Source organism: Anastrepha ludens, chromosome 5, assembly GCF_028408465.1.
Source record: "Anastrepha ludens isolate Willacy chromosome 5, idAnaLude1.1, whole genome shotgun sequence".
In the NCBI taxonomy this organism is placed as follows: domain Eukaryota; kingdom Metazoa; phylum Arthropoda; class Insecta; order Diptera; family Tephritidae; genus Anastrepha; species Anastrepha ludens.
The window spans coordinates 6,770,667-6,797,782 of NC_071501.1; the positions used below are offsets into that span (position 1 = coordinate 6,770,667).

Consider the following 27,116-nt stretch of genomic DNA (forward strand, 5'->3'; position numbering starts at 1 on the left):
GTATTTTTCCTTTTTTATTTCCAGGGCCGCATTGTCGGCATAACAATAGGTTGTCTTCTGGGCATGATGCCATTAATGTTCATGAAAAAGAAGGATAAAACTGAAAACGTGGCTGTGAACGAGGATGCGAATGTCATTGGTGTGACTCCTGTTAAGTGTTAAGACAGTAAATTTTGTAATTAAAAATCTTCTATTAGCAAATTGTTTTTAGTTACATTATTTGTGCTGTATGCACAAAATTTTATTTTATTTTTATTACTCTTTTGTAATGAAAAGGAAATAATTCGAAGTTTTCTTAATCGTTAGTGTAACTTAAAAAACGTAAAATGCGGATTGCTGTACGAAGACTTTAACTTTTAAGTAAATTCACATTCACAAGTGTGTATAAGTCATTGTGTAATCAAAACGTTTTTCATATTTTGCAATTTTTAAATATTTTAATTAAGGACTAATTTTTTGTGTTTTTAATACATGCAATTATTTACAGTTTTTATTTAATGTTGTATGGTGTCCGATGTGCACTTTCATATATATTTTATGAATTTAAAAATTTAATATTTAAGACTTCAAACGAAAAATATATGCCAACTTTTCCATTTTGTGTTTACTAAATTGTGTCTTTATAGTTTTTTCATTGCATTTTTTAAACTGTCTTTGTTTGTATTGTTTATTTCCATATTTGTATGTTTTTGTTTTTCTTTTTTGTGATTTTCTAACAATACCAAACCTTCCTCATAACTTCATGGGCACATATTTTTGTATTTGAAATATCGCATACATTTATACATACAGGGTGGGCCAAATAAGACCTACTAATGCGTATTGCAGTCGTTGTTGGTGGTCTTGCGGTAGAAGTGCTTGCACAATTTGAATTTTGTATGTGTACATCTTAAGATCCAACTTTATAATTATACGAAATTTCGTTCTGGAAATGCCCAATTGGCTGGAACGACGGCGAATTGAGAGAGATGGATCATCTGCAACACTCTGCCGCACAGTTTCCACGTTGTCTTCAGTGCGAATATTTCGATGGGCACCTCGTCCAGGACGGTCGGCCACTGAACCCAGTCCCTCAAAACGACCGACCAAATTCCTAATCATGAAGGCTGTGGGAGCTGATCTGGAATTAAAATGTTGCCGATATTTACGCTGCGTTAAAACAATTGATCGTTGACAAGAATAAAAACTCGATAATTTTAACGCGTTCGGTTGTAATGTAGGGTTCAATAATAAATTTCCAACAATTCAATTATAACCTACAAAAAGAGAAAAATAAATATGTCAAAAAATAAAAAAGTTATTTGTGCTTAACATTAGAAGGTCTTATTTGGCCCACCCTGTACTTACTTGTTTCTCAAAAATTGTATAAGACTTATAAAACCAATTTTTTATATTTCTTTCCACTCTTTGGATGGAACACTATCTGTGTTACTTTTTGAGTTTTACCTATTCTGTATATTTTCCTTTATTAGTAATTTCTCATCACTTAATATTTAAATCACAACGTAGCTGTCAGGAAGACAGACTAGGGTCTAAAGTGCATTGGAAACGTAGATTCTAATTTATTGACGGCTAACGCCTTTTTGAAATTCTCCAAAACTCTTTTAATTGTTTTGTCACTTAAATTTACCGGGGAAATTTTTTTGCTGCAAATTTTTCAAAAATTCGGTGTTCTAGAATTTTGAGATTCTAAATTACAATTTTTTTTCAGTATTTCGATTCATTCCAATTCGAAAATTCTTCTTATTTTTGTGACATACTTTTGTAGTTTTTGTAACATATTTTCCAACACGTGGCGTTTTTTGAGGATACTGTAACTTGAGGATAACTGCTCATGAGTTGAGGATACTGCTGTTGTTGTTATTGTAGCAGGACTACTCAAACCCTGCTGGGGTCGGTGAAACTCAAATATTGTCGTCTAGGTACGACTATATGTAGACCGAAGGATTTTAGATGAGTTGGTTTATGTGGCATGAGAATAGGTTGGTGATGCCATTCGAGTTTTCTTCGCTTGAAAATTATAGTATGTTGACTATGTCGATTCCTATTGTTGTTAGGCAAGTGTTAAAGTGTTCGATGGCCTTACTCGTCTACGGCTGCCTTGGCGATTCCACTCAATAGCAGCATATTACCTACGAAGGACGTGGCCAATCCTACTCTATTTTCATCTGAAAATCTCAAGGAGTATTGGGGTTTGCTGTAATTTTCTCCACATATCAGTGATTGTGTTTGGCTAGAAGATTTTCAGGACTTTCCGAAGACATCGATTAGTGAAAACTTGCAGTGCGTTTATATCGGTCGCTGTTGCATAATTCGACACTAGGCTCAAATATCCTCAGCTATGTGATGCTTTCCAGACTGTACGTAGGGTATTTGATGTTTTCGCTCGAAAAAGATTGTGTTTCCTCCAGCTGGATGCCACCGATCAGGAACCGTATTTGTACGTATTTTGCGTGTTAGTACGCCTTTCTTTGGTTGTAGCGATGTTGAAAATCAGCTTAGCTTTAGAGGCGGCTTCCTGTTCCGATCGGAAGGAATCGCCACCTTCCACCTCTTTCTCCTGCACACAGTCTCCTGCGATGTGGCTTCAATATGAGCCGAATAGCAAAGTATTCAGATGCAACCGAAAGGGCAGTCAATCGTTTCTGGACCAATTACGAATACGCTATCAGTAAGCACTGGCTGTCTCCTAGCTATCAAAGTAAATGTCGACCAGAGCTCCTTATTATTGTTAGTTCTTTAATAGCCTAAGAGATTTTCAATACATTTTTTTCCGTGGAATATAAAACCGACCGCTTGATTTAATGTTATATATTTAACGTAGACCTGAAATGTTTCTGATTACGAATTCTTTATTCTTTACTGTCCCAGTTTCTATTGCCATTTTTTATTATTATAAATAACCAAAAACATGAAAAGCATGGACTCAATCGCGTTTATCACGAATTCTCTTTCTCTTCAGCTAAGACGGTAAAGTTGGTGGTACTTTAAGAATTAAAACTAACTACACTCTTTTTATTCATTTGGTTTTATTTTATTTGTTTGATTCAATATTATACTTTTATCTCATTTTTCTTACATTTTTGTGTCAATATCCTTCCTTGAATGGGTTTATTTTAATTCTCAAAACATCATTTCAATTTAAAAATCAACTCTTGAATCAAGTAACTATATGCCTTTTACCAATCACACATGTACCTTCTATCTATGTATCGCTATTTTAAAAACTTACACTGAAACAAAAACAAAAGCAATGCAAAAAAAAGAAAAAACAAAAATCAAAATTACCTGTTTCTATTACCTACTAAAAGTGGAACCTAAATTGTTATATTTAGCTACAAGAAAGCGCTTAAGCTCGGCAAGTGAGAATTAGTTGTAGTTGGTAGCAAAAAAAAAAAAAAAAAAAAACAAGAATTATAAGTAGTAGAATACATGAGCAAATGCAAGAAGAGAGTGCAAGAGTGCATAGGTGAGAGTATAAATATGTGTATTGTTAGCTTAGTTGACAGTTCATAGAAAATGTTTCAATATGCAATTGAATGTAGGTTACATCGGGCAGGCTTTAATTCCACACTTTTGGAAAAATATCTTAAACTTACTTCTTATAAATTGTTATTAAAATATTTTTGTATAAAACTCTACTGCTGTCTTCCTAAAGATTATCTATGTAGTAGTTCCTGAGAGAGTTTTTCCAAGTCATATATATTTATATACATATTAGTTTAGGGAAAAATAAATCCATTATTTCCTCGGTTGTTGTTGTTGTAGCAGTAACTTTGCCCTGTCAGTGTAGTGTAATCACCGGTCGTCTTCGTCTAGCTCATCTAATGGAAGGCTCAGGAAACTTGCTGTTTCGACAGGTTGAGCCCAGAGGGAGAGGGGTGTTAGATGAGTGGGTTTGATGGGGCATGTGAAAGGGTGGTTAGTGTCATGCGGGGTGCCTGCAGATGCCGATTATTTTCTCGATAGATGGCTGTATTGTCTTATCGATCAAACAATTTAAGTTTATGCTCGTTGTCCAGGTGACCAAAAAAATTTATTTTGCTTTTTTTTTGTTTGTTCCATTCAGTTGTGAGTTACAGGGTGTTAATAATGGAAGTCAGCAAAGAGAAAATTTTGTACATTTTACAGTTTTATTTTGATAAAGGCTACCATGCAAGCCAGGCCGCTCAAATTATGAATGGTGTTTAGGTGGCGATACTGCAACAGCTAATTATGTGCAATTTTGGTTTCTTCGATTGCGTTCAGGCAATTTTCATGTTAGAGAAAATGTCGATAAAATCACAGAAATAAATGAATTTGGATGTAGCATCGCCCAGGAGCTAAAGATTTCATGGTTGAATTAAAGTTTTAAACCATTTGGGCAAAAATTTTACGCGAAAATAATGGATTTCTTTTTACCCAAACTAATATTCATATATACATATGCAAATTTGCATATGTAAAAATTAATTCCAAACTATCTTCTCAAGTCAGAGGTCTTTACTCAAATAAAAGCTGCCATACAACTTTAGTGTAAAACGCTACTCATTCATCTACTCGCAAAGCTTTGAAAAGTCTTAGAGTACTACAGTAGAGTACAGTACAGATTAAAGCTGCCAAAAATACAGTATTTTAAAATCAAAAATGGTTTAATTAAATTAAATGACAAAGTCGAAAACGATCGCATACTAATCTCTTAGCCAATTAAGGCATTACTTCGGAAACAAAGCAAACCCGTCCTATTTAAAGATATTCTTTTGGAAATGAAAACGTAGACCTATTAGAAATATACATACATACATATGTATTTCTAAAATTTAGATCTTATATGAATATATTTCGATGAAAAATTATACTTCAAGGGATAAAATTTTCAAAATTGCACAAAGGCAGTATTAGAAAACGGAATTATTAATATAAAAGTTGGATCAAAAACATACATACATATATAAACGATATATGTATAGTACATGCAACAATTGCAATCACGCATATGCGTCATGAAAGTCAAACTAAAAATCAGTTTTGGAAAATGACGTTCGCTGACACCAATTATTGTAGTTTAAAATTTAAAGCTAAGCAATAGTAGTATTTATGATACATACAAACATACATACAAATACCGCATGCTTACATAAATTCAAACACAAAAATGAGCTTTACAATTCGCCGAAAAAAATATAACAAACTTAATAATACTATTTTTATGTGTGTAGTAGAGTAGTTGAAATTTAAATATATTAGAATAAATATAAGAATATAAAGCTTAGAATGAGTAGTGAAAAAGTGTAGTTAAATTAATTGAAAAGTAATAATAAACAAAATGAAAAAGTACTCGTCGTAATGTCGATTTATTCGCTGAATAGTTTCGGCCGCCGAAGCCGAGCGGGTTTTTGCAGGTCGTTTGCCATGAGACGTCAATAGAAAAGGTTTTTCGCACCTCAGCAGGCAATCGGTTTGTTCATGTAAAAATTATCCAGTAAATTGCCAATAGCTTATTTTCTCAAAGGAAAAAAATTAAGAAAAGTAGATGAACACAAAACCAGTAACATTTTGCAAGTTTTATTAACAGCTGATTAAATTATTGGCGGGGAAAAATCACAAAAGTAAAAACAAAATAAGTTAAGCTACCTTGTATTAAATAAAAAAGGTAATAAAGTGCAAAATGACCAACTTAGCATTACATCATCTTAGTTGGTTCACAATAATTAATTCCATTTCATCAGCGCTGTCAGATAAGGAGCATTCCATTAGCAATTTTATTGTTGCGGCAAACACAGCTTTCTTCATAATTTCCTTGCTTCCATGCCTATGCATGTACATATGTATGTACTTATATATTGCCAAATTAGTTAATAATCAAGAAGTACAAGCCTAAAACACAAAAGATACCTTCAATGCTTTCGATTTGTATTTCGGAAACTGCAGTAACAGTGACTGGAGGCTGTGGTTCAGAAGAACATACACTGAAGAGCAAAACTGTAACAAAATGTAATACTTTCTATTTCAACACATTTTTTTTTAGACATGTTTTAACAAATCAAATATGTTTTTTGCATTACTTTATTGACATGTATGTACTCTCTCTCTCAAACCGGTTTGGTGTCAAGGCAACAACAACAACACTAGTAGCAAGCAATAATGCAAATAAAGACAAATGTTACAGTTTTGCACTCAACCCATTTTTTATTTTTTACAATAAATAAAATAAATATTAATAAGATGTCCAATATCCTTTGGATTTTTTCAGCTCGTGGATACGATTGGGCATACTTCGTGTATACCTCAAGACAAAGTCAGTCGGAATAGCATCCCATACATCGCGTGTTCGCTCCCACAGCTCATTAACTCCACTGGGCGGACTTGAATATTCGGCAAGCTTCGATTTTACATGACTCCATAAATTTTCGATTGGGTTCATGTCCGGTGATTGTGGAGGCCACTTCAAGTTACGAAATTTTTGGCGTTGCATCCAATTTCGTACAACATGTGCGGTGTGCTTAGGGTCATTGTCTTGCTGAAAAATTACTTTTTCAGCAGCAAGACCCATCTTTCCACTACACCCGGCAGATTTTGTTGCAATATGGCCAGGCATTCCTCTTTCCGCATTATACCGTCTATTCGTACTAAAGGACCCACACCATTTTTGGAAATGCAGCCCCACACCATAATGGAGCCACCACCATGTTTTACTGTCTGCTTGATGTGATGTGGCTGGACTGCATTTGGGTCTTTAACCCAATACCAGGCCCGACCATCTGACTGAAATCGATTGATTTTGGTTTCATCAGACCAAATAACCTGCAATCGTTTTGAAATTTTATGAAAAAAAGGTCTTTTATAATCTATTTATAAAGACGTACCTGATCCCAATCTTCAACTGTCCAGCTTTGGTGAGCCGCAACAAAATCCCGCCTCAACCGCACATGTCTTTTTGTCAGCATTGGCTTGGTTTTCTTCTCCGCTGCCTTTAGCCCCAGTTTTGACAGGCTGCGCCTGGCTGTCCACTGACTGGCATCAATATCCAGCATCTTCCGCCTTGCTGCTTGTTACCAAATTTGCCAGATGGCGGGCATCGCGGTCGCTTATCTTCCTTGGCCGGCCTCCTTTGTTACTGGGAACAGCGTCTGGTACATTTTTCCGCAGCCTTTGCACAGCCATGTGGCTCACTTCGAATTTTTTAGCTATTTTTCTTATAGACTCGCCCTTCTTCAGCAAATCAATTATTTGGCTTGTACTTCCCGATTTAACATTTTGTCTTATTCACGGTCACGTTTATAATAATTAAAAATCCACCAAATATATAATTACGAGAAAAATAACGGAAAATTTGAAAATTAAGAGTGAGTGCAAAACTGTAACATTTGTCTTTATTTGCATTATTGCTTGCTACTAGTGTTGTTGTTGCATTGACACCAAACCGGTTTGAGAGAGAGAGTACATACATGCCAATAAAGTTATGCAAAAAAAATATTTGATTTGTTAAAACATGTCTAAAAAAAAATGTGTTGAAATAGAAAGTACAGTGCACTCGCGATAACTCGAACTAATTAAAACAGGCGCTGTTCGATTTATCGAATTTGTTCGACTTATCAATTGAGTGTGCTATGTTAAAAAAACAGTCATCGATATCGATTTTTCGATCGATTGTTGAAAATGGAAGCCAGTAGAAAATTTCTGTAGTATAGTTTCGTTATACGAATCACATTTTGGTCCATTGGCTGGATCAATGGTGTCACATTCGGCGGCATAAACATAGTTAAAATTAAACCATCCTCGGACTTTAATTCGATTTCGTTGGGATGTGATGGGGCATTATCAATTAGAAGAAGAGGCTTCTCAGGTAGTCCCCCATCTTCAAATATTTTCTTACCTAAATATTTAAGTCATTTAACTTGGTTAAAAAAATTGTTTTAATGAATCTGGATTTTACCTGCGGCACGAACGAATTATGAAACCAGTCTTTGAAAATCGCCGAAGTCATCCAGGCTGATTTGGAATTTTTGTACTCCACCGGACAGTTAAAATTTTTGAAAACACGAGGATTTCTTGCTTTGTCAATAACGAGAAGTTTAAGCTTATGGTTGCCGGTAGCGTTAGTGCAAGCCATAAATTGCCTTATCTTTCTTTTTTATAAGACTTATGGTGGACTTGGCTACCCCATATTCCTTCGCTAGAGAAGTAACACTACGCCCACGTTTAATTTTGTTAAGGATTTCAGCCCTCTCTTTTAATGTTAAACACTTCAACCTTTTACAATCCATTACTCACGTGCACTGATACACTACAAATGACAAATTTAAAGCAATTTGGTCAATGCAAGATGTTGTTCCCAGAAAACTAACGGGATATTAACGCCGAAATATTCATATGGACAATACACTAGTATACATATAATTTATATACATATACTATTACATATGTATCTATGTACAAAATGTACATGTTTGAAAAGAATGTGTGTACAAATAAATTTGTTTTTTTGTTCGAGTTATAGCGCTTTCTTATTGTTCGAGTTACAAAGAAGTCAATAGGGGAAAAAATGTGTTCGAGTTAGCACGTCGTTCGACTTAGCGGCTATTCGAGTTACCGCGAGTGCACTGTATTACATTTTGTTACAGTTTTGCTCTTCAGTGTACATACTTCTACATATAGTGGCTCACAGCTTATTTCATGCAGGCGAACTACTAAAACTATGCAAGATGACGTTGCTCAACACCAGCAGCGCCGTCAGAATTGGGAAGGACCTCTCCGAACGATTTGATACCAAACGAGGTTTCAGACAGGGTGAATCGCTGTTGTGTGACTTCTTTAACCTGATGTTGGAGAGCATCGTATGAGCCGCAGAACCTAATCGCTCAGGCACAATATTTTATAAGAGCGTACAATTGTTGGCGTATGCCGATGATATTGACATCATCGGCCTTAACAACCGCGCTGTTGGTTCTGCCTTCTTCAAACTGAATAAAGAGGCAAAGCGAATGGGTCTGGTGGTGAACGAGGACAAAACGAAGTACCTCTTGTCGTCAAACAAACAGTCGGCGCACTCGCGTATCGGCACCCACGTCACAGTTGACAGTTATAATTTCGAGTTTGTAAAGGACTTCGTTTATTTAGGAACCAGCATTAACACCGATAACAATGTCAGCCTTGAAATCCAACGAAGAATCTCTCTTGCTAACAAGTGCTACTTTGGACTAAGTAGGCAACTGAGCAGTAAAGTCCTCTCTCGACGAACTAAACTAACAGTTCACAAGGCTCTCATCATGCCCGTCCTAACGTATGGCGCAGAAGCTTGGACGATGACAACATCCGATGAAGCGACGCTTGGAGTATTTCAGAGAAAGGTTCTGCGGACGATTTTTGGACCTTTGTACGTTGGCAGCGGCGAATATCGCAGGCGATGGAACGATGAGCTGTATGAGCTTTACGTCGACATAGACATAGCGCAGCGAATAAAGATCCAGCGGCTACGCTGGCTAGGTCATGTTGTCCGAATGGACCCTGAAAGTATTCGATGCGGTACGAGCTGGTGGTAGCAGAGGAAGAGGAAGGCCTCCTCTGCGTTGGAAAGATCAGGTGGAGAAGACACACAGTTGGTGTGTCTAACTGGCGTCGGTTAGCAGGAGAAAGAAACGTCTGGCGCGCTTTGTTAAACTCGGCCAAAATCGCGTAAGCGGTTATCGCGCCAATTAAGAAGAAGAAGTTAATTTATAAATGTCGCTATATTGTTGAAACTCCTACGCAATCACCGAATTTGAACGTCATCAAAAATTTGTGGTCGGTCTTGAAGACAAATTGACATCCAAAGCAAATCTGATCTTAAAAAAACGATACTTGAAGATTGGAACCAAATTAGTCCGGAACATACAAAAAATTGGTTGACTCCATACCACGAAGACTTTAAGCTGTAAGTGATAATAAAGGATGCCCAATAAAAAACTAATAACCTTAAAATTTTAAAATTTAGAAATAAATTGTTGCTCTTTTTTAAAATTCTCTGTACGTTTTCTGTTTTCTTTTTTTTTTTTGCGTTACAATGAAATGAGTAGCCAAACAAAATAAATGAGATATCTACGTATTCTGTTCTTCCACTTTCGCTAAATATTATGGAATACAGAATACTTTACAAAAAAACAGGATCTGTATCAAATAAGATATGAGTGACTGTATTTTGCATCCAGTGTATTAATATGTGACATAATACAACTCTTAAAAGAACTATGAATATATGTAAAAAAAATATTACTTATAGCACAATCAGAAATCATGTATTTTCCAGCAGCTCACAAAATCTAAGCTAAATGTGTATGTTTAATGTGAGGCGGTATTTTTGTGATTGCATTTACAACCGCAAAGATACTTTTTTTTAATTTAATTAAATTGTCCACATATTTAACTTGAGATTCTTTAACTGAGACACCTAGGAGTATCGCCCGTGGCTTAATACATGAAGGAACACACACACAGTGTAGGGAGCACACATCTTTCCCCCACTACCATCAACTGTACAATCTATGAAAGTCTTTACGCATTTTCGTATATATTCGTTTCAACTGTTGCATCTGCATGACACGTGGAATTGTGTCGCTCTCCTCATCCGCATTATTCTCATCAAAAGTTGGCACTTGAAGAAGAGCAGCCCCACAACTTGTCAGATCGCATTGGAGTTGCTGAAAATAAGAAAAAGTTAGATTTTTTTAAGCAATTATCATTTAACCTATTTACTATCAACATCTGCTGCCTTTCTTCAGCACCATTCTCATCACCACCATTCACCAACAGCTCAGGCATGTTTATGAGTAGCTGAATTTTTAGGTAATACAAGGCCATCGCATCAACGCTTTCCATTTTAATATGCTTCTCTTCCACTATATGTGCGATTTTAATTGCTGCAGACATAAAATACAAATCAAAACTCTGCTGTGCCGTAATTGGTACCTGGAAGCACGCAGCAATTGCACTGAAAGTACAGGTCGACGGCAGCCGCAATGTATGTGACAGCATTTCTACGTCCAAAGTAGTGGAAGACTTTTGGTCATTATCCATATTTAAATTAACCTCCTCGCTCGCTCTCGCTTGCACTACTTTGTTTTTGCTATGCTTGAAGAAACTTTTTATAAGTTTTGGAATATCATAGTCGTTGCAAATAGTCACGCAGCGTTTAAAACGCGTGAAGAGTTCAGCAAAAGTACTCGAATTTACTTCCAAATCAATGGGAAGGTTGATAGCAACAAAATCTGCTTCCAAGCACACCAAAGTATATAGTTGCACTTTGATCTCAGCCAGCAATTTTCCCGCAGTCCGCATTAAGGGCAATGCTATACACAATTGTTGATTCAACAACCCGCTGGGGATGTGCAGCATATAGCTATCGCTGCAGTCAACATCTATGTGCAAATGCCATAGACTGTCGCCGCTATGCAGTAAATCATTTTTGTCGATTTGCAAGTAGATTAGCGCCGCATAGCTATCATGATGCAATTGGTAGAAGTTGTTTGCGTACAACATGATTACTCCTTCCTGAGCTGCTGTTGGTAATTGTATGCTGTACGCTAGACGCGCTTTCGCCAAATATCGATAGAGGTGCCTATCCGAGAGCACACCAAGGAGCTGCTGTTTCACACATTCGTTCTCGACGGCGGCGTGCATGCGCGCTGGCAGATTTACCAATTCGTTAACCTTTTCCACTTTTGCGAGCAAACGTGACAAACGAGCCGGTGTCAGCTCGTAAAGTACTTGCAAATTTTCATACTCCGTACTAACTGCTGCAGCCGAACCGGTAGAGTTCGCAAAAGAGTGCTTAGCGTTATGCGTTGGTTCGAAATTTATTTTATAAAAAATATTATTGCAACTTAGGCATATCAACTGATGCTGCGTCTCTACCCAAGTGCATGCCACCATGCCGGGTATCGCTTTATACGTCTCTTGCACTTGACAACTGTCCATTTCGGCGTCATAACTGAAATGCAATTGGGCCACCTGCTCTTCGTCAGTGAAATAAAAACAGCGCGTAGCGGGCACATACACGTGATGACTATACTGTGCGCCAGTATAATGCTGCATGCGGCGTAAACCACAGGTAAAGTGCGAGTAATACCAAATGTCAATGGTACCGCACTGCAAAAATATCAGACAACGATTCTCTTCACAGTCCAGCTGTATCGAACTAACATTTGTTGCATAGGCACATAGCTGCTGTATGCTGTAGTCGCAATCAGGCGCATTCTCACCATCATCAACGGCGCTGCATTCCACACCAGCTGAAAGTCAAAATAGCCAAATCATTAATTCACTACTTAATAACCGGGTTTTAAACAGCATACCAAGTACCTACAACCAATGCAAATACAACAGAGGAAACCGTAAATATGTGGATCCACTGGTCCTCTTTCAATTCCATTTCCCCCATCAACAAGTACTGCAGAAATGTTTTGTTCTTTGCCGTAACTTTTCTCGAAACTAGTGTATATCGTTCATCATCCCATGAGCAGTTGAAAAGGTTTTTATCATCAAATGTGATGTCGCAACGCTGTAATAATACAGGTACACTACGTCCTATATCTGGCACATCTCGATACATCTCCAAAAAGAGCGCAGTCTGCGCCGCCACGTATCGTATACAACTGAATCCCGCTGTTGGGGCAGCAGACATGCAACGCACGCCGCCTCCAGTATCATTCAGCCAGTCTATTGCATGCATAGACTTAACAGAACTAAAATAATATACTCGCCCACTACGCATAAGTAGCAAAGCATTCATCTCGATTATAAACATATCGTTGATGATTTCTCCAAATGGCATCGGTATGCGCACCTTAGTCAAACTAATTTTATTTGTCCGCTTTGCGCGCTTGAATACGAAGTTTATTAGGTAGTCCTCATTCCATGTAACAAATACTGTTTTGCCGGCGTCTGTGCCGTGATTGGTTAAACCAAGGGGCTGAAAGAGGGTGTCATCATCAATTGACCAGAGCAGCTTTTCAAATTCCTTATCTTCGTTGTCATCAGTATCTTCTTGATTCTCCTCATCTACTTCCATCGCTTCGAATGCGCGCTCTGAGGAATCTAATCCTGAAGTGCTCGCGCATTTTGGCAATTCAAAACACTCGGAATCACTCATTATTTCCCATAATTGAGTAAATTCTTTGAACGGATGCTGAAACTAGGATTTGTTTATATATTTTCGCGGTAAATTGCTATATGTCAAATTAGAAGCGATGCTATCGGATGTGTTTCAAAATTACCATTAATGTTAGTCAAGGCGAAAATATACAAGGTGATATCTATTCTACTAAAACAACATTTTTATTTAATTTTTTTTTTGCTGTTTTAGTATTCATTTATGATTTGCAATCTATTCTACTAATATACGACAACAATTTGATGGGAAATTACGAAATTTCAAATGACGAGATGAATATTCAAATACTCTTACTTCAACAATCAGACACCAATTGGTTGATGAAAAAACGCCACCTTGTCTATATTCGCCTTGGCGTTAGATGAATGAAATATAAATTAACACTTTGCTCTTATCTCTCGAATCAGGTGATTAAGGTATTTAAGTTGTACCACGGCGAATCTATTAAAGGTGGTGTTGATAAATCAGCTGAGTTGTTTATTTTCTTTCGCCGTGTCCATGTGGCTGTCAGCTCAACATGAAGCAAGGCGAATTCATTATTTGTTTTCTAGTTTCTCAATACTTTGCTTGGACAATCAAACGTAAAGAACATTGTTAATGGTCTAGTGCTATCGACTTTAATGAATGCGCCTTGAGTTGTACCTTCGCTACAAAATCTATTTTACAATCGCACCAACGTGGGTTTCTCAGTGGATGTTACAAATTTATAAATTTTCTTTGAATATTGTCACTTAGCGTTTAAATTTCCGAATCGTCATCACTTACACAGATTTCTTGAAATCATTTGATCGACAGTCACATGTAATTTCATTGCATAAACTCAAATGTATTACGCTTCACTCTATATTTTTACTTGGCTAAAATCTTATCGCTCGAACAGATTGTAATTTGCTGAAATGAAACACCACAAGCGTTATCTCTTAGAGGGTTCTTGGGTGTTCTACAAGGTCGTGTTCTTGGTCCGATTTCTTTTAATCCTCCCAAGGTTCCTGTTTTCAGAAATTCTGCGCCTGAGGAGTCATGAGAATAAAGTTCTTAACTATCTCCCAGGTTTTCATTAATTAAAATCTTAATGCAACCCTGCGGGCATAATGACAAATTAAGCAACAGCTTAGAATTTCCGAACTATCCCGCTGCGAAGAAAGGGTACTGGGAACAAAATATTTTTACTTGATGTGAATTATTCACAATCGTGTGGATTTTACCATTACGGTATGTGAAAGTTTATTATTTAAATTTGCAAGGATATTTCTATAAATTTTAGATTTCTCTTAATTTTTTGTTTAAAAATTGTTTATTTGGTAAACCGTTTGTGCGCATTTACAAAATTGTAGTGAAAATCGTGTCACGTTTTAGCTGAGAACAGGAGCCATTATTGACAAGCGACGCAAATAAAAATGGCATACGGGCGTAACGCCAGAAAGCGCAATGCCAATGGTGGTGCGCCATACGGCTCAACCGCAAAAGCCAATCAGGTAGATTTTTATTAATTTGCTAGGGGACAGTGGTATATCAACATGTGTTTACAGGTGATGCCGCATGGAGAATTCATTGATCGTATACGGAAATCCCTTTATTTCGGTGGTGATGCACTGATGGAGGAAATGGAAGTGTCACGGCCACTCGCTGAATATGCATCGGAACTATTCTCTGCACCGCACAAAGGACACTCATTAAATCGTTTGAATACAGTGACGGCTGGAAGTGTACACGCTTCCCCGTGTTCGCTCATAATGGCATTAATTTATTTGGACCGTCTGAATGTGTCAGATCCGAGTTATGTGCGGCGTATAACACCACAGGAACTTTTTATTGTATCGATGGTATGTAAATGAAGTGGTAGTATGACGTACAGATTCACCGTTTGTTCACGTTTTTGTTCTGTCACTCATTGTATTAGTCATTACGCAAGCCAAGTTGGCAACCTGTTGAGTAGCCGCTATAACTTTGCTTATTATTTACAAGGCATTGAAAGAAAAAAAAATTTTGTATTAGATGATTAGTGAAATATTTAGACTTGAAAAAAATAATTTTTTTCCGCCCGTCGTTCCCGCAGTTGCTAAAAAATGGACAGTTTTTATCTCTAAAAATACATATGTATATTAATGATATTTTTCTTTCATATATTAAATTATAATTCTTTATGCAGTAATCAACCTACTAAAACGCGCCACTTAACAATTATCAAATAATATTAACACACCTATCAAAATTGTAGCACCTCTTTATCATTTTTTTCGTTAAATCACAATAATATCAAACACCATTTGAAGCGTGATAATAAGTAACGAAAAAATGTTTCTGAGCAACATATATATATCAAATCCAATGATTGAATAGAAATACTTAAATTTGCAGATGTATGCATGTATGGTGTTGGTGGCCGCCATACCCGAATGGGTTTGTGCGTGACTACCGTTCGGGAGTGCGTAGATTCGAATCTCGCTGCATGAAACAGCAAAATGATAGAAACAGTTTTTTCTAACAGTGGTTGCCCGTCAGCAAGCAATGGTAGCCCTCCGTGTGTATTTCTGCCACAAAAAAGCTTCTCATAAAAAAACATTTGATGCGCGGAGTCGGCTTAAAATTGTAGGTCCTTCCATTTGTGGAACAATAACAAGCTACACGTCACAAATAGGAGGAGAAGCACGGACGAACGCCTAGAAGAAGTGTATGCGCTAATTATTTATTTCTTTTGTTCATTTTTATGTATGTATGGAAAACCAAACCTATGTATTTTGTTCTCCTTTTGATCTTTTTGCTACTCTTTGTAGCCTTTAAGCTCTTCATTCCTCTATAAAAAAAAAAAAAATAGATAGATGCCCAACATACCATATATCTATTTTCCATTATGAAATTCTTACTAAAGTTTCTGACAAATATAAATAACTTTTAAAGTCTCGATTGCCATACTCGGCATTCGTTGTTGTTGTCTTGTAGCAGTACAAAATATTTGCCATGCATTTTTGAGCAGTGTTACTGGAGCGGATATATTCCGGATCGTTTCTGTAACGTAGAACCGATTGTAATTCGAACGTTACGCACCTTTGTTAAACTAGCCCAGTTATAGGTGCATCTGGGCTAAGTACTATGTTGGACTTTAGTTTGATTAGCTAGGAATGGTAATGCTATTATTACTTTATACTAAATTCGCTTACTTTTACACCCGGAGAAAAAGCCCTAGGAATAAAACGCACTTACGATCCAATTCGCGGAATTATTTGGTTTTGGGAATTATGTCTGTTGTTTTAGGGATCACATGGGCTTCCGCATGGTAGTGTGGAAATGACCATTGTACCCATTGGAAGATTTATACGCTTTAGTAAAAAAGTGCTTGCTGTTTTAGAAATGCAATACAAATGTTTATATAGTTTGGCCTACATACATATGTTTTATATTATATTTCTATTTTGTAGATGATATCAACAAAATTCTATGCAGGCCACGATGAGGAGATCTACTTGAGCGATTGGGCTGAGGACGGACATATGAGTGAGAAAAGACTGAAGAAATTAGAACTGGAATTTTTGTGTGCTATAGTGAGTAGACTTAAACTAATACAAATATTATTTTTGGGCAAACATATTTACGGTTTCTTCTTCGCAGGAATGGAATATATACATATCGAACGAGGTGTTCTTCGAGAAATTGGGAAGTATAGAGAAGCAACTTGCACGGCGTGAAGGATTACGGCGTGGTTGGCTTACCTACTCTGAACTAATGCAGATGCTACCCTCCTTTACGTTGGCCAAATTTATACTGAATAATATTGCCGTAATGGCGGTCAGTTATGCAGCAAGTGTTATCACCATAGCTGGTGCCTTCTTCTTGGCCAGCCAAATTCCAGGTACTGCGCTACATCGAAAAGCAGTGTCAGCAGTAATAGGTGGTAATGTAGCAGTTCAACAATCTACACATATAGTAGAGTATGAGGCTGCGCAGTTGAATGTGCAACAGCGTCTAAGGCGGACTAATAACACCGAAACGGCATCATCGGCAGCAATTCCCTCAACCGTAACAAACGGCGATATGAATACACTAAATGATACCTGCACCGCTTTGAATGTTGAAGCGGAACTCTCGAAATTGGAGTGTCAGTATCGGGAGGAGGAACAGCGGGAGGCAGTGCGTCAACGTCAACATGAAATCGAGTCTGCGACACGCTTGACATTGCCCGATGCAGTGCAACGCATTACAAATGGAAATAAGAAGTCGAAGAATGGTTGCCACACTACGTGCTTTGGCATCGATTTTGTACGTAATTGGTTTGCGCTCAAAGAGGAATATGCGGATGACAGGCTAGGCAGTTTATTACAATCTCTGGAGGAACTAAAAATGTCTCATCAAGGTGACTATATATCCGCAGCACAAGAAAAAAAGCAGCAATCCAGTGATTTTGTCGGATGGAGTGTTTGGAGTTTGGACAACTGCACAACGTCTGGGTTCTGGCAAATGTTCGGTGACACAGTTCAACCATCGTTTGTGCGTTTGCCATTAACGTGGTTGAAATTTATTTAGTATATGCTAACATACCCTACACAACTGGGTTGCAACGCACATGTGACACGTACGATTGATAAGTCTCTCGTTAGCAAATGGTTTATATGCTTGCTTCTAATGAATTCTTTCCATACATATAGACATGAGAAATTATTTTCTGATATACGAATTGAATTGACATTTTCAACTAACTTGATTTTTTATTAAATTATATACTTGGTTTATTTTATGAATAACAACCAATATATCGCCCAAAAACAAAAGGGAAGAACTATGACCTATTTACACAAAATACATTTAATTGCTTTGTTATATTTATCCAATTTTAAATATGTAATATAAAAAATGTATAACTGATATATAAACTGATTTTGTAACTAAAATTATAGTTCCATATTGATTTAATGAGTTTTTAAAAGCTAGATAATGAAATCTTAGATATCGAAGGAATTAAACTGAAAGTAAATTTATTTTTTATACGAAAGCGAAGTGATGAAATATAAAAACAAAGAATTCTTAACTTATGTAATTAAAATTTAAACTAATCAATTTGTGAAAATATTTCAAGTTTCACTGCTCACTGTTTTATGCATACAATAGTGCACAAACTTTCCCCTAATACAATACTAATAAAGTTTATGCTTAAAACTTGAAAATTTTATGCTGTAGTAGAGAGTGTGAATTGCATAGCAAATGATGATAAAATGTTACTAAGAATTGATGCCTATATTTTAATAAAGCAGCGTAAAGCAAAAATACGTCAGTTTTTGTTTTTTGCATCTAAGCAAACAAATTCATTTTTGGCAAAGAATGAACTAACAACTACACTAGAACAAACATTCACTCATTTCGGTCTTCCAGTTAAACATTTTCGGAAAATACAAAATAATAAAGGCGGTGACCAGGTATCTGACGCCTACGGGATAATCAAATGATGGGGAGAACACTTCTTACACTTGTTGACTGGTAGCAACGGTGGAAGTCACAGTGAAGAAGAAGACTAATATCTCAATTCCCATGGCAGCCGGTTCTACGTTACCGGAATGACTCGGGTTTTTCCCGACCAAGGGCTGCCGCCCCAGTACACTAGCCCTGTCCAGTGTATCGTATATAACCCCACCCCTTACGTCACAGGAGCAAACTCTTGCAGCAAACCTGCTCCAAATGCTTCTCCTCAGGGCTGGAGTCGAATCCAACCCTGGGCCAGAAGTATTCTACTACTGCGTCTGCCATCAACGGCTCCACCCGAACTCCACCTCGGTTAGGTGCAATAAGTGCAACGGGTGGAGCCACCTTAAGACCTGCTCAGGCCACGTGTTGCTCCCGCCAACAGGCGTCTGATGCCTCCACGGCCACCACATCCCCTGATAGGCCGGCACTACCAACCGCCACCACAACCCACACCTCCACGGTGAGGAGCCTATCGGAGCAACACAACTCCCCTTCAACCCCTCCCATCCCTTCCTGCTCCAACCCCAGTGCGGGGACAAACCAGCAGCTCCTGGTCCCCCGTACAGTCTGCTCCGTGTGTCAGACCGTAATACCTCGGAATCTGGTATCAGTCCAATGCAATTCCTGCAGTGGCTGGTGCCATTTTCGGAGATGTTCCGGCCTGCACACCACCCGTGAGTGGACAACTGCCTACGTTGCCCCCTGCTGCAGAGCTCTGCACCCACTACCTCCCCCGGAGGCGCGGCCGCCCACCACCATCAGGCCGCAACAACCACAGTGGATTGCACAGCAGGTCCAACGTAGACAACCCCACGCGTCCCTCACCCCCCGGATTACACTGACCTCACCGAGAAGCTTCAAGCTTCTCCAGTTTAACTGCAACGGACTTACGAGTAAGGTCGACGAGATAGTCGACTTTATGAGCCGGCACAGTATCAAAATAGCTGCGGTCCAAGAAACAAAGTTGCACGCTAGGTCATCTCTGATCACCAGGGATGGCTATAACGTGCACAGACACGATCGCGAGCGAGACAACGGTGGTGGCCTAGCGTTTATAGTCCACCACACTGTGCAGTATCGTCTTATCGATGAAGGAATCGACCCCAGGGACAGCACCTTAGAATGTCAAGGCATAGCTGTCCGGACAGGCGATTCCGAGCTCGAAATTTTTAACATATACATACCCCCTGTCACCTGCTGCCCGGCAGGATATCACCCTGATATAGGTGCGCTCATCAGAGGTGAAAACCGATTGGTTGTAGGTGACTTTAATGCGAATCACGATCTTTGGCATTCAAGCCTGCCAAATGATCGTAGGGGACAGCAATTGGCAGAGCAGATAGACGATTCGACATTCAGCACAGTGAACGACGACGCCCCCACCAGGGTAATGGGCAATTGTAGCAGCTCGCCTGACCTAACAATAGCTAGCGCGGGTCTGATAAATAGCATAACGTGGCGACCTATGCTATCGCTTGCATCAGACCACTTGCCCATTATCGTCTCGATTGAGAGACCTGCCAACTTCGTTTCCGCGAACCACCGGTCCTATTTTAACTTTAAAAAAGCTAATTGGGCCGGCTTCACGGAATTCACCGAGGACACCTTCGCCGCTCTTCCCATCCCCACTGATGTGCGCGTTGGCGAACGCGCATTCCGCAAGGTGCTCACAGCTGCTGCGGCTCGCTTCATCCCAGCTGGATGCTATAAGGACATCCGTCCTCATTTCCTAGCAGAAGCAGCCAGTTTAGCAAACGAGCGTGACCACCTACGCCAGGCCGATCCCGGGGATACCCGCATAAGGGATCTCAATTTGGAGATCCGGCAACTGGTAAACCAACACAAGCGGATTAAAAGGGTTGAGCACCTGAAGACTTGTAACCTCACCTCCGGAGTGAGTAAGCTCTGGTCCACCGTTAGGTCCCTGTCGAACCCGACGAAACACAACGACAAGGTGGCTATCACCTTCAACGGTTGTACTTCGTCGGACCCGAAGAGATGCGCGAGCTATTTTAGCCGGCTGTTTACACTGCATCCTCCGTGCGATAGAACCAAACGTCGTGTTAGCAGAAGGCTGCACAAACTGACGAACGACAGTGCGCCACTTACTTTCTCCGGTGATGAGGTTCAGGGGGCCATCAACAAGTCGAAATCATCGAAAGCCATTGGCCCTGACGGACTGAACGCGCTGATGCTGAAGCATCTGGGACCCCTGGGAGTAGGATACCTCACAAGGGTCTTCAATTTGTCTCTGGCCACTCTCATTATCCCTGACAAGTGGAAAGCAGGGAGAGTGGTCCCACTACTGAAACCTGGGAAACCCGCCAACCAAGGGGAGTCTTATCGACCGATAACTCTCCTTTCCCCAGTAGTGAAGACACTTGAAGCCCTCCTACTCCCACTCTACACGACACACCTGGCCCCAGCCCTACATCAGCACGGATTCCGACGAGTGCACAGCACCACCACGGCACTCACCGCCATAAACGCCCAGATAAATCGCGGGCTTAACCAAAACCGCCCCTGCGAGAGGACTGTCCTAGTAGCGTTGGACCTAAAGAAGGCTTTCGATACAGTCAGCCATTCCACGCTACTAGATGATATTTATCAGTCGACACTCCCGCCAGGGCTGAAGAGGTGGTCCGCGAACTACCTGAGCGGTCGGCACTCGTCAGTGATTTTTCGAGATCAAATGTCTAAGCAGAGGAAGATTAAGCAAGGCGTACCGCAGGGTGGTGTCCTTTCACCCTTGCTTTTTAACTTCTACATCTCGAAGCTCCTCCAACCACCAGCGGGAGTTTCCCTGATCTCATACGCTGACGATTGCACGATAATGGCGTCGGGCAATGACATCGATGGCCTGTGTTCCAAAGTGAACAACTACCTCACCGACCTTTCTCGCTTTTTCACTGCGAGGAATCTCCAACTTTCCCCCACCAAGTCCACGGCGACCCTTTTCACCACCTGGACAAAGGAGGTCAAGCTGTCCCTTAAGGTAAAAGTCGACGACACACCAATACCGACTGTGAATAACCCCAAAATTTTGGGTGTAACCTTTGACAGCTTGCTCTCCTTCTCTGCGCACACAACCGCAATTGCCACTAAAGTCCAAAATCGCAACAAGGTCCTCAAATCGCTGGCCGGCAGCACTTGGGGCAAAGACAAAGAACTGTTGCTTTCGACATTTAAGGCAATTGGCCGGCCGGTTCTAAACTATGCTGCGCCTGTCTGGTCGCCTGGTACTAGTGATTCGCAGTGGACAAAGCTTCAGACATGTCAGAATACCGCCATTCGGACAGCGACCGGGTGCCTCCTGATGTCACCTATACAACACCTGCACAACGAGGCACAAATGCTCCCAGTCGCGGAGCACAACAAATTGCTCAGCAAGCAGTTCCTGCTGGGGTGTTACCGCAGGTTTCACCCCTGCAGACACCTGCTTGAGCCCGAGCCGCCTCCCAGGCACGTCAGGAGACACCTCCTCGACTACGCTGACGAACTCCAGGACAAAACTGACCGAAACCTACTGGACCGGACAGTATTCAGACAGTCAATAAACGACATTCACCGGGAGACCGTTACCACCTTCATGAACTCCCGTACTGTGAATGCCGTAATCGGAGTCCAACCACCACCTATTGCAGATGAAGAGCTCCAGCTTCCCCGTGAGACTCGTGTAACATTGGCACAACTACGTTCTGGATATTGTAGCAGGTTAAACTCCTACTTATCCAGAATTGACCCCGACATACCAAACACATGTCCGGCATGTGAAGGTACCCCGCACGACACTAACCACCTCTTCACATGCCCCCTCAAACCGACTCATCTAACCCCCCTCTCCCTCTGGACCCAGCCCGTCGAAACAGCATGTTTCCTGGGCCTACCCCTAGATGAGCTAGACGAAGACGACCGATGATATACCTACACTGACAGGGCTAACTATGCTGTTAAAACAACAACAACAACTAATATCTCAAAAAGACTGTGGGGCATTGCCTGTAATTGCATGTATGCACTGTACAACGCGTTGATACAACAATCGCAGTGTGTGCTGGTCGTAGGGATTGTTGATACAAAAAGGCAGCGTGTATACGTCGCTCTAGTATTTTTGTTCCTCGCGTTCGTGCAGGTTGATAGAGTTAGTGGAAGTTTGATTGTATTCGATAGCAGTTGGTTGTTTGGTTGGTGCTATTTATCGTTCGCAGCTAAAAGAGACATTTCTATCATTTATTAATAGTTGATGGTGTAATAAATATTTGCCTGTACATATACTTCAAAATTTGCCTATAATAATAAATAAAATATTCATTGGAAAAATCCAAAACTCTCTTCGTTCCCACGACAGTCGGTTCTACGTTACCGGAACGACCCGGATTTATATCCGGCCAAGGTGTGTCACTTCAGCAGCATTCCCAGTATATGTATGGGGATTGTTTATGCTGCTACAATAACAACAACAACTCTTATCTTAAAATGGTAGACGGTGGTTGACAGTGGTTCCGTTACCCGACAATGATGTGGTACTAATTGCAATGGTTAAACTAATTGCAACGATTAAAAAATAACAAAGCCGACGGACTACCGACGTTCCCACGACAGTCGGTTCTACGTTACCGGAACGACCCGGCTTAATATCCGGCCAAGGACTGTCACTTCAGCAGCATTCCCCATATACATATGTATGGGGAATGTTTATGCTGCTACAACAACAACAACAACGGACTACCGACAGAGCTATTCATATACGGCTGCGAGGATCCTGTAAGAAGCTTGTATTAGCTCCTAAGCAAAATATCGTGGAATGAATGCATATCTGTCAATTGAAATTTCAGAGAGCTCTGCTCTTAGCAAGAAAAAAAATCGGCTGTCGCTCATTATAAAACTTGGTAAAATCGTTTAGGCAGTTAACGCGTCAATGAAAAAGAAGGGCAGAACAGTTTTTTTTTTTTTAACCGCAGCAAAAGAGAAAAGGAACTGCCGGCATGTAAAAGTACCCCGCACGACACTAACCACCTCTTCTCATGTTTCCTGGGCCTACCCCTAGATGAGCTAGACGAAGGCGACCGGTGATATACCTACACTGACAGGGCTACCTATGCTGTTAAAAACAACAACAACAAGAAAAGGAACTGCCCTAATTCAGTTATTAACTTCCGCCTAGAACCGCTGTTGCCAGACCATATATGTAATCATTTAACCCTTTGACGCCCAGATTTTTTTTCACAAAAATGTAACCAAAAACATTACGTTCTTTTATTTTGTATGCAGAAAGTTTAAATTGTTAAAAAATTAAAATAATTAAAAATAGAACAAAAAATAATATTATTGTTTCAATAGTACATACATAAAATATAAATTTTCATACGTTTTATAAAATACAAGAAAAGAAACCATATGCAGAAGTCGGCACAAATGACTGGTAGCCATTGGCAAGCACGATTTGTTTATGTGTCGTATGCAATACAAACACGTCGAACCTGCCAGCATCACTCGGGTTGATGCGTTATAGTATGTCCACCGCACACGAGCGCTGTTCGTTGAAAATCATTAAGCGATTAACATTACATTTTATATTTGATTTTGATGTTTTTATATAATGTACAAATTTCTTCAATCCATTTTCTGAACTTTTAATTGAAAATATTTAGAGAATCATAATCTTTTATTAACGTGAAAATTCATTCAACGTGGCAGCTTGTTTATAATTGGCGTGTTGTCATTTCTTTATTGACAGTTTGGTTTACATGTGCAGATAACTTTTTCTGCAAGTGTTTTTATACCGGCTTTTGTTTTTTGTGTGCTTATCCTAGAAATAGCTCCAAACGTATTCCCGAAATCATGACAAAAATAGCGGTGATCGAAATGCCAAAAATTCAACTTGGAGAGTATATTGTAATTCAGCGCCAAAAATATACGAAATTACAGAAGTTCGGCAGTCTGGATACAACGTCCATGCTGGGCAAGGAACAGTTGGAGCTGCGGGGTTTATTGGATCAGCCATATAGCGCTACGTTTAAAATGTGCCCAAAAGAAACTACCCCTTCCACGCAGCGCGGACAACGCAACCAGCGCCTACACACATTGGAGTTGTGCAGTGAATTGGAATTGCGTGATATACGCGAACGTTTGGGCATATCGGCCAGCGGAGCAGATAACCGAAACATAATTGACGATGGAGACTCGCAAGCTTTACGTCCGGAAGATATTGAAGAACTGCGTGAGAAGCACAGTGACTCGACGAAGATTATTGAGAAGATAGTCGAAAATTCTAAGACGTTTCACTCGAAGACGGAGTACTCCCAAGAGAAGTATTTACGTAAAAAGGAGAAGAAATATTTTGAGTTTGTTCAGATAAAACGACCTACACTTCGATTAATAACAGAGATTTACTACCGACAAGATGCTGATAAAGTGTTGGGCATGCGATTAGATACCCTCTCACAGCTTATTTCCTATGCAGGTGTGAGCGCATTTGGTAATTATTTGTTGTATGAAAGTGGCACAAATGGCTTGCTACCAGCCAGCTTCCTGAATTCGATGGGTGCCGGCACTGAAGCGACACTGGTGCACATGCACCCGGGAAATGTGCCGCAGAAGCAGGCGGTGTTAGCGCTAAATTTGCCATATGAGCAACTGCAGCGTTGCATCTCGGTGAATTTGTATTCCGTATTGCGCGCATATTATCAAGGAGAGGGACAAGAGTTGCCGGAAATTGCAACGGAGCCTACCACACCAGTAGAAGAGGCAGAGCCTAGCAGTAAAAAGCAGAAATTGAGCGACGGCGAAGCGGGTATGTAATCGAAAAGTATTTAGTACATAGTGCAAATAAGAAATGTTACCTCTTTCTTTTATATAGCAACGTCTACAAGTAGCGACAGCAACGGAGAAAGTAATGAGACAAAGAAGTTAGTACCAACAAGTACAGCGGCGCCTGTACAAAAATGGCAATTGGAAAATCAACGTGCTTGTGAACTAATCCGCACCAAATTCGATGCGCTTGTGATCGCTGCCAAAGAGCATCCTAGTAATATCGTACAAGCCTTATTACCATTTGTAAAACCATCCCGACCTATTGTATTGTATAGCCAAAGTAAGGAGCTATTGATGGATTTATATGTGGAGCTCAAGAGTTGCTCAAATGTCACGAACTTGCACTTGACGTCAAATTGGCTGCGCTATTACCAAATATTACCTAATCGCACACATCCGGAAGTTAACATGAATGGTAACAGTGGTTACCTATTGACGGGATACACTATAGAATAACATAAACATACAAATTTTGTTTTTAATATAATGAGTAAATAATTATATTCCAAGTTAGATACATTTCTTAAACATTTACTTTATTTTTATACTGGCTTTATTTCCTTTAGCTGGAAATAATGTCCACACTCACATCGTTTGGGTTCACCTTTTTCCAACCACATCCAATTTATAAAGCGATTCCCCTTACCTGGGCACGAAATGCGAGAAAGTTAAACGCTTGTTTTTGTAATATCTGAAAGCAAATTTGAATAACTCACAAGAACACCCAACAATACGCCCATCAAATGCGGATGGAATCATAGTTGGTTGCTCCTTAGTGCCAGGGCCGCGTTTTAAGACCGTATCAAGCAACCAAGGATCCTTATTGCCCGCCTTAAACTGTTCTAATTCGCGTTTTTCGATACCAGTCGCATGGTCCATAGGATCATTCATATCTGCAGAGCGAGAGCAACAGTTAAATTCAAACATGAAGATTTTGGGGTTATATACCTGCCAAACGTATTTGAGTATTGGAGAAGCAGCAAACTGATGTCTTTAGGCTATCGAAGATATTATTGAGTAGACCTTTTGGTAAAGTAGAAACGCAGTTGCATAGTTTCTGGGCCATACTTTTAAATAATCTTTATTATTCGGTTTGAGTAATTTTCGAAGTTTACGATTGCCGCCGGTAGCTTCGCTCCTGTACGAAATTTATTATTTAATATTCTTTGAAGTAAAATACAAAGCATACTCGTAAAAAAAAAAAATAGCCAGCATTGTTCTTTTTTAATTGACTTAAAAGGTATGGTTGTTGTGGTAACAGCATACACATTCCCAATAAATAAATGCTTGGGGAATGCTGGCCATATTTAAGTCCGGGTCGGCCCTGTAAGGATTAGCCCATTATCTTGGGAACGATTTCTATTAAAACTGCAATGGAGCCCTGTAGAAGTATGCATGTCTATTCCAACGTTTGTTTCGTTCCTTTACTGAGTTGATAACACTAGGATATTATTCGATAAGGTCCTCGAATGATGTGGCAACGCATTGCGCTCTTCCATAACATAAAAATTTAAGTAATATTCACAAGCTACCACAACACATCACTTTGATTTAATAATTCAAATAAAATGTATTTATTTCATTCACTTTTCAAATACACCTCGATTTCTGCGATGCTTTAATTCTGGCTTTAACAATTGCATTTAGATTATATATGTACATGCCGCTCATAAAAGCAGTCATAAAAAATTGATTACCGACAAAAAAAGTTTGTTCGGTTCAAAGG

General features: G+C 39.6%; 5 protein-coding genes across 7 annotated transcripts in view; 3 read left to right on the plus strand and 2 right to left on the minus strand.

The window, feature by feature from the left end:
* Window positions 1-5,316, plus strand: part of LOC128862909 (transmembrane protein 65) — a 72,856-nt gene extending 67,540 nt beyond the window's left edge. For both annotated transcript variants that reach the window (XM_054101733.1, XM_054101734.1), the window contains one exon: window positions 25-5,316. In XM_054101733.1, coding sequence (XP_053957708.1) covers window positions 25-162 — 138 coding nt within the window. In that variant the 3' untranslated portion in view covers window positions 163-5,316. The remainder of the gene's footprint in view (window positions 1-24) is intronic.
* A 4,653-nt stretch (window positions 5,317-9,969) lies between these two features.
* LOC128864245 (uncharacterized) lies at window positions 9,970-13,201 on the minus strand. The gene is made up of 3 exons (XM_054103812.1): window positions 12,316-13,201; window positions 10,711-12,245; window positions 9,970-10,655 (listed from the first exon to the last, which is right to left on the minus strand). Exons 1-3 carry the CDS (start codon window positions 13,103-13,105, stop codon window positions 10,485-10,487), a joined length of 2,496 nt encoding a protein of 831 aa, XP_053959787.1. The 5' UTR covers window positions 13,106-13,201; the 3' UTR covers window positions 9,970-10,484.
* A 1,046-nt stretch (window positions 13,202-14,247) lies between these two features.
* LOC128863892 (uncharacterized) lies at window positions 14,248-18,384 on the plus strand. 2 transcript variants are annotated; one of them, XM_054103297.1, is made up of 5 exons: window positions 14,248-14,338; window positions 14,461-14,601; window positions 14,656-14,949; window positions 16,543-16,665; window positions 16,733-18,384. In XM_054103297.1, exons 2-5 carry the CDS (start codon window positions 14,524-14,526, stop codon window positions 17,642-17,644), a joined length of 1,407 nt encoding a protein of 468 aa, XP_053959272.1. In that variant the 5' UTR covers window positions 14,248-14,338; window positions 14,461-14,523; the 3' UTR covers window positions 17,645-18,384. The 2 variants fall into 2 exon arrangements, with proteins under 2 accessions (XP_053959272.1, XP_053959271.1); XM_054103296.1 differs by having other exon boundaries at window positions 14,294-14,601.
* Window positions 18,385-24,171: 5,787 nt separating this feature from the next.
* LOC128863355 (tRNA (adenine(58)-N(1))-methyltransferase non-catalytic subunit TRM6) lies at window positions 24,172-25,912 on the plus strand. Its single transcript, XM_054102479.1, has 2 exons — window positions 24,172-25,370; window positions 25,437-25,912. Exons 1-2 carry the CDS (start codon window positions 24,419-24,421, stop codon window positions 25,844-25,846), a joined length of 1,362 nt encoding a protein of 453 aa, XP_053958454.1. The 5' UTR covers window positions 24,172-24,418; the 3' UTR covers window positions 25,847-25,912.
* On the minus strand, window positions 25,852-27,109 carry LOC128863356 (cytochrome c oxidase subunit 5B, mitochondrial-like). Its single transcript, XM_054102480.1, has 3 exons — window positions 26,339-27,109; window positions 26,107-26,283; window positions 25,852-26,036 (listed from the first exon to the last, which is right to left on the minus strand). Exons 1-3 carry the CDS (start codon window positions 26,454-26,456, stop codon window positions 25,933-25,935), a joined length of 399 nt encoding a protein of 132 aa, XP_053958455.1. The 5' UTR covers window positions 26,457-27,109; the 3' UTR covers window positions 25,852-25,932.
* Window positions 27,110-27,116: the final 7 nt, after the last annotated feature.

What these genes read in the sequence shown, in the direction of transcription:
- LOC128864245 (XM_054103812.1), bottom strand. Translation starts at nt 13,105, where the DNA reads ATGAGTGATTCCGAGTGTTTTGAATTGCCAAAATGCGCGAGCACTTCA. An exon ending in TGTATTTGCATTGGTTGTAG is followed by an intron (nt 12,246 to 12,315) that starts GTACTTGGTATG and finishes TTTGACTTTCAG; the next exon opens with CTGGTGTGGAATGCAGCGCC. An exon ending in AAAGGCAGCAGATGTTGATA is followed by an intron (nt 10,656 to 10,710) that starts GTAAATAGGTTA and finishes TCTTATTTTCAG; the next exon opens with CAACTCCAATGCGATCTGAC.
- LOC128863892 (XM_054103297.1), top strand. Translation starts at nt 14,524, where the DNA reads ATGGCATACGGGCGTAACGCCAGAAAGCGCAATGCCAATGGTGGTGCG. An exon ending in AACTTTTTATTGTATCGATG is followed by an intron (nt 14,950 to 16,542) that starts GTATGTAAATGA and finishes TCTATTTTGTAG; the next exon opens with ATGATATCAACAAAATTCTA. An exon ending in TGGAATTTTTGTGTGCTATA is followed by an intron (nt 16,666 to 16,732) that starts GTGAGTAGACTT and finishes TCTTCTTCGCAG; the next exon opens with GAATGGAATATATACATATC.
- LOC128863355 (XM_054102479.1), top strand. Translation starts at nt 24,419, where the DNA reads ATGACAAAAATAGCGGTGATCGAAATGCCAAAAATTCAACTTGGAGAG. An exon ending in ATTGAGCGACGGCGAAGCGG is followed by an intron (nt 25,371 to 25,436) that starts GTATGTAATCGA and finishes TCTTTTATATAG; the next exon opens with CAACGTCTACAAGTAGCGAC.
- LOC128863356 (XM_054102480.1), bottom strand. Translation starts at nt 26,456, where the DNA reads ATGGCCCAGAAACTATGCAACTGCGTTTCTACTTTACCAAAAGGTCTA. An exon ending in TACTCAAATACGTTTGGCAG is followed by an intron (nt 26,284 to 26,338) that starts GTATATAACCCC and finishes CTCGCTCTGCAG; the next exon opens with ATATGAATGATCCTATGGAC. An exon ending in GCGTATTGTTGGGTGTTCTT is followed by an intron (nt 26,037 to 26,106) that starts GTGAGTTATTCA and finishes TTTCGTGCCCAG; the next exon opens with GTAAGGGGAATCGCTTTATA.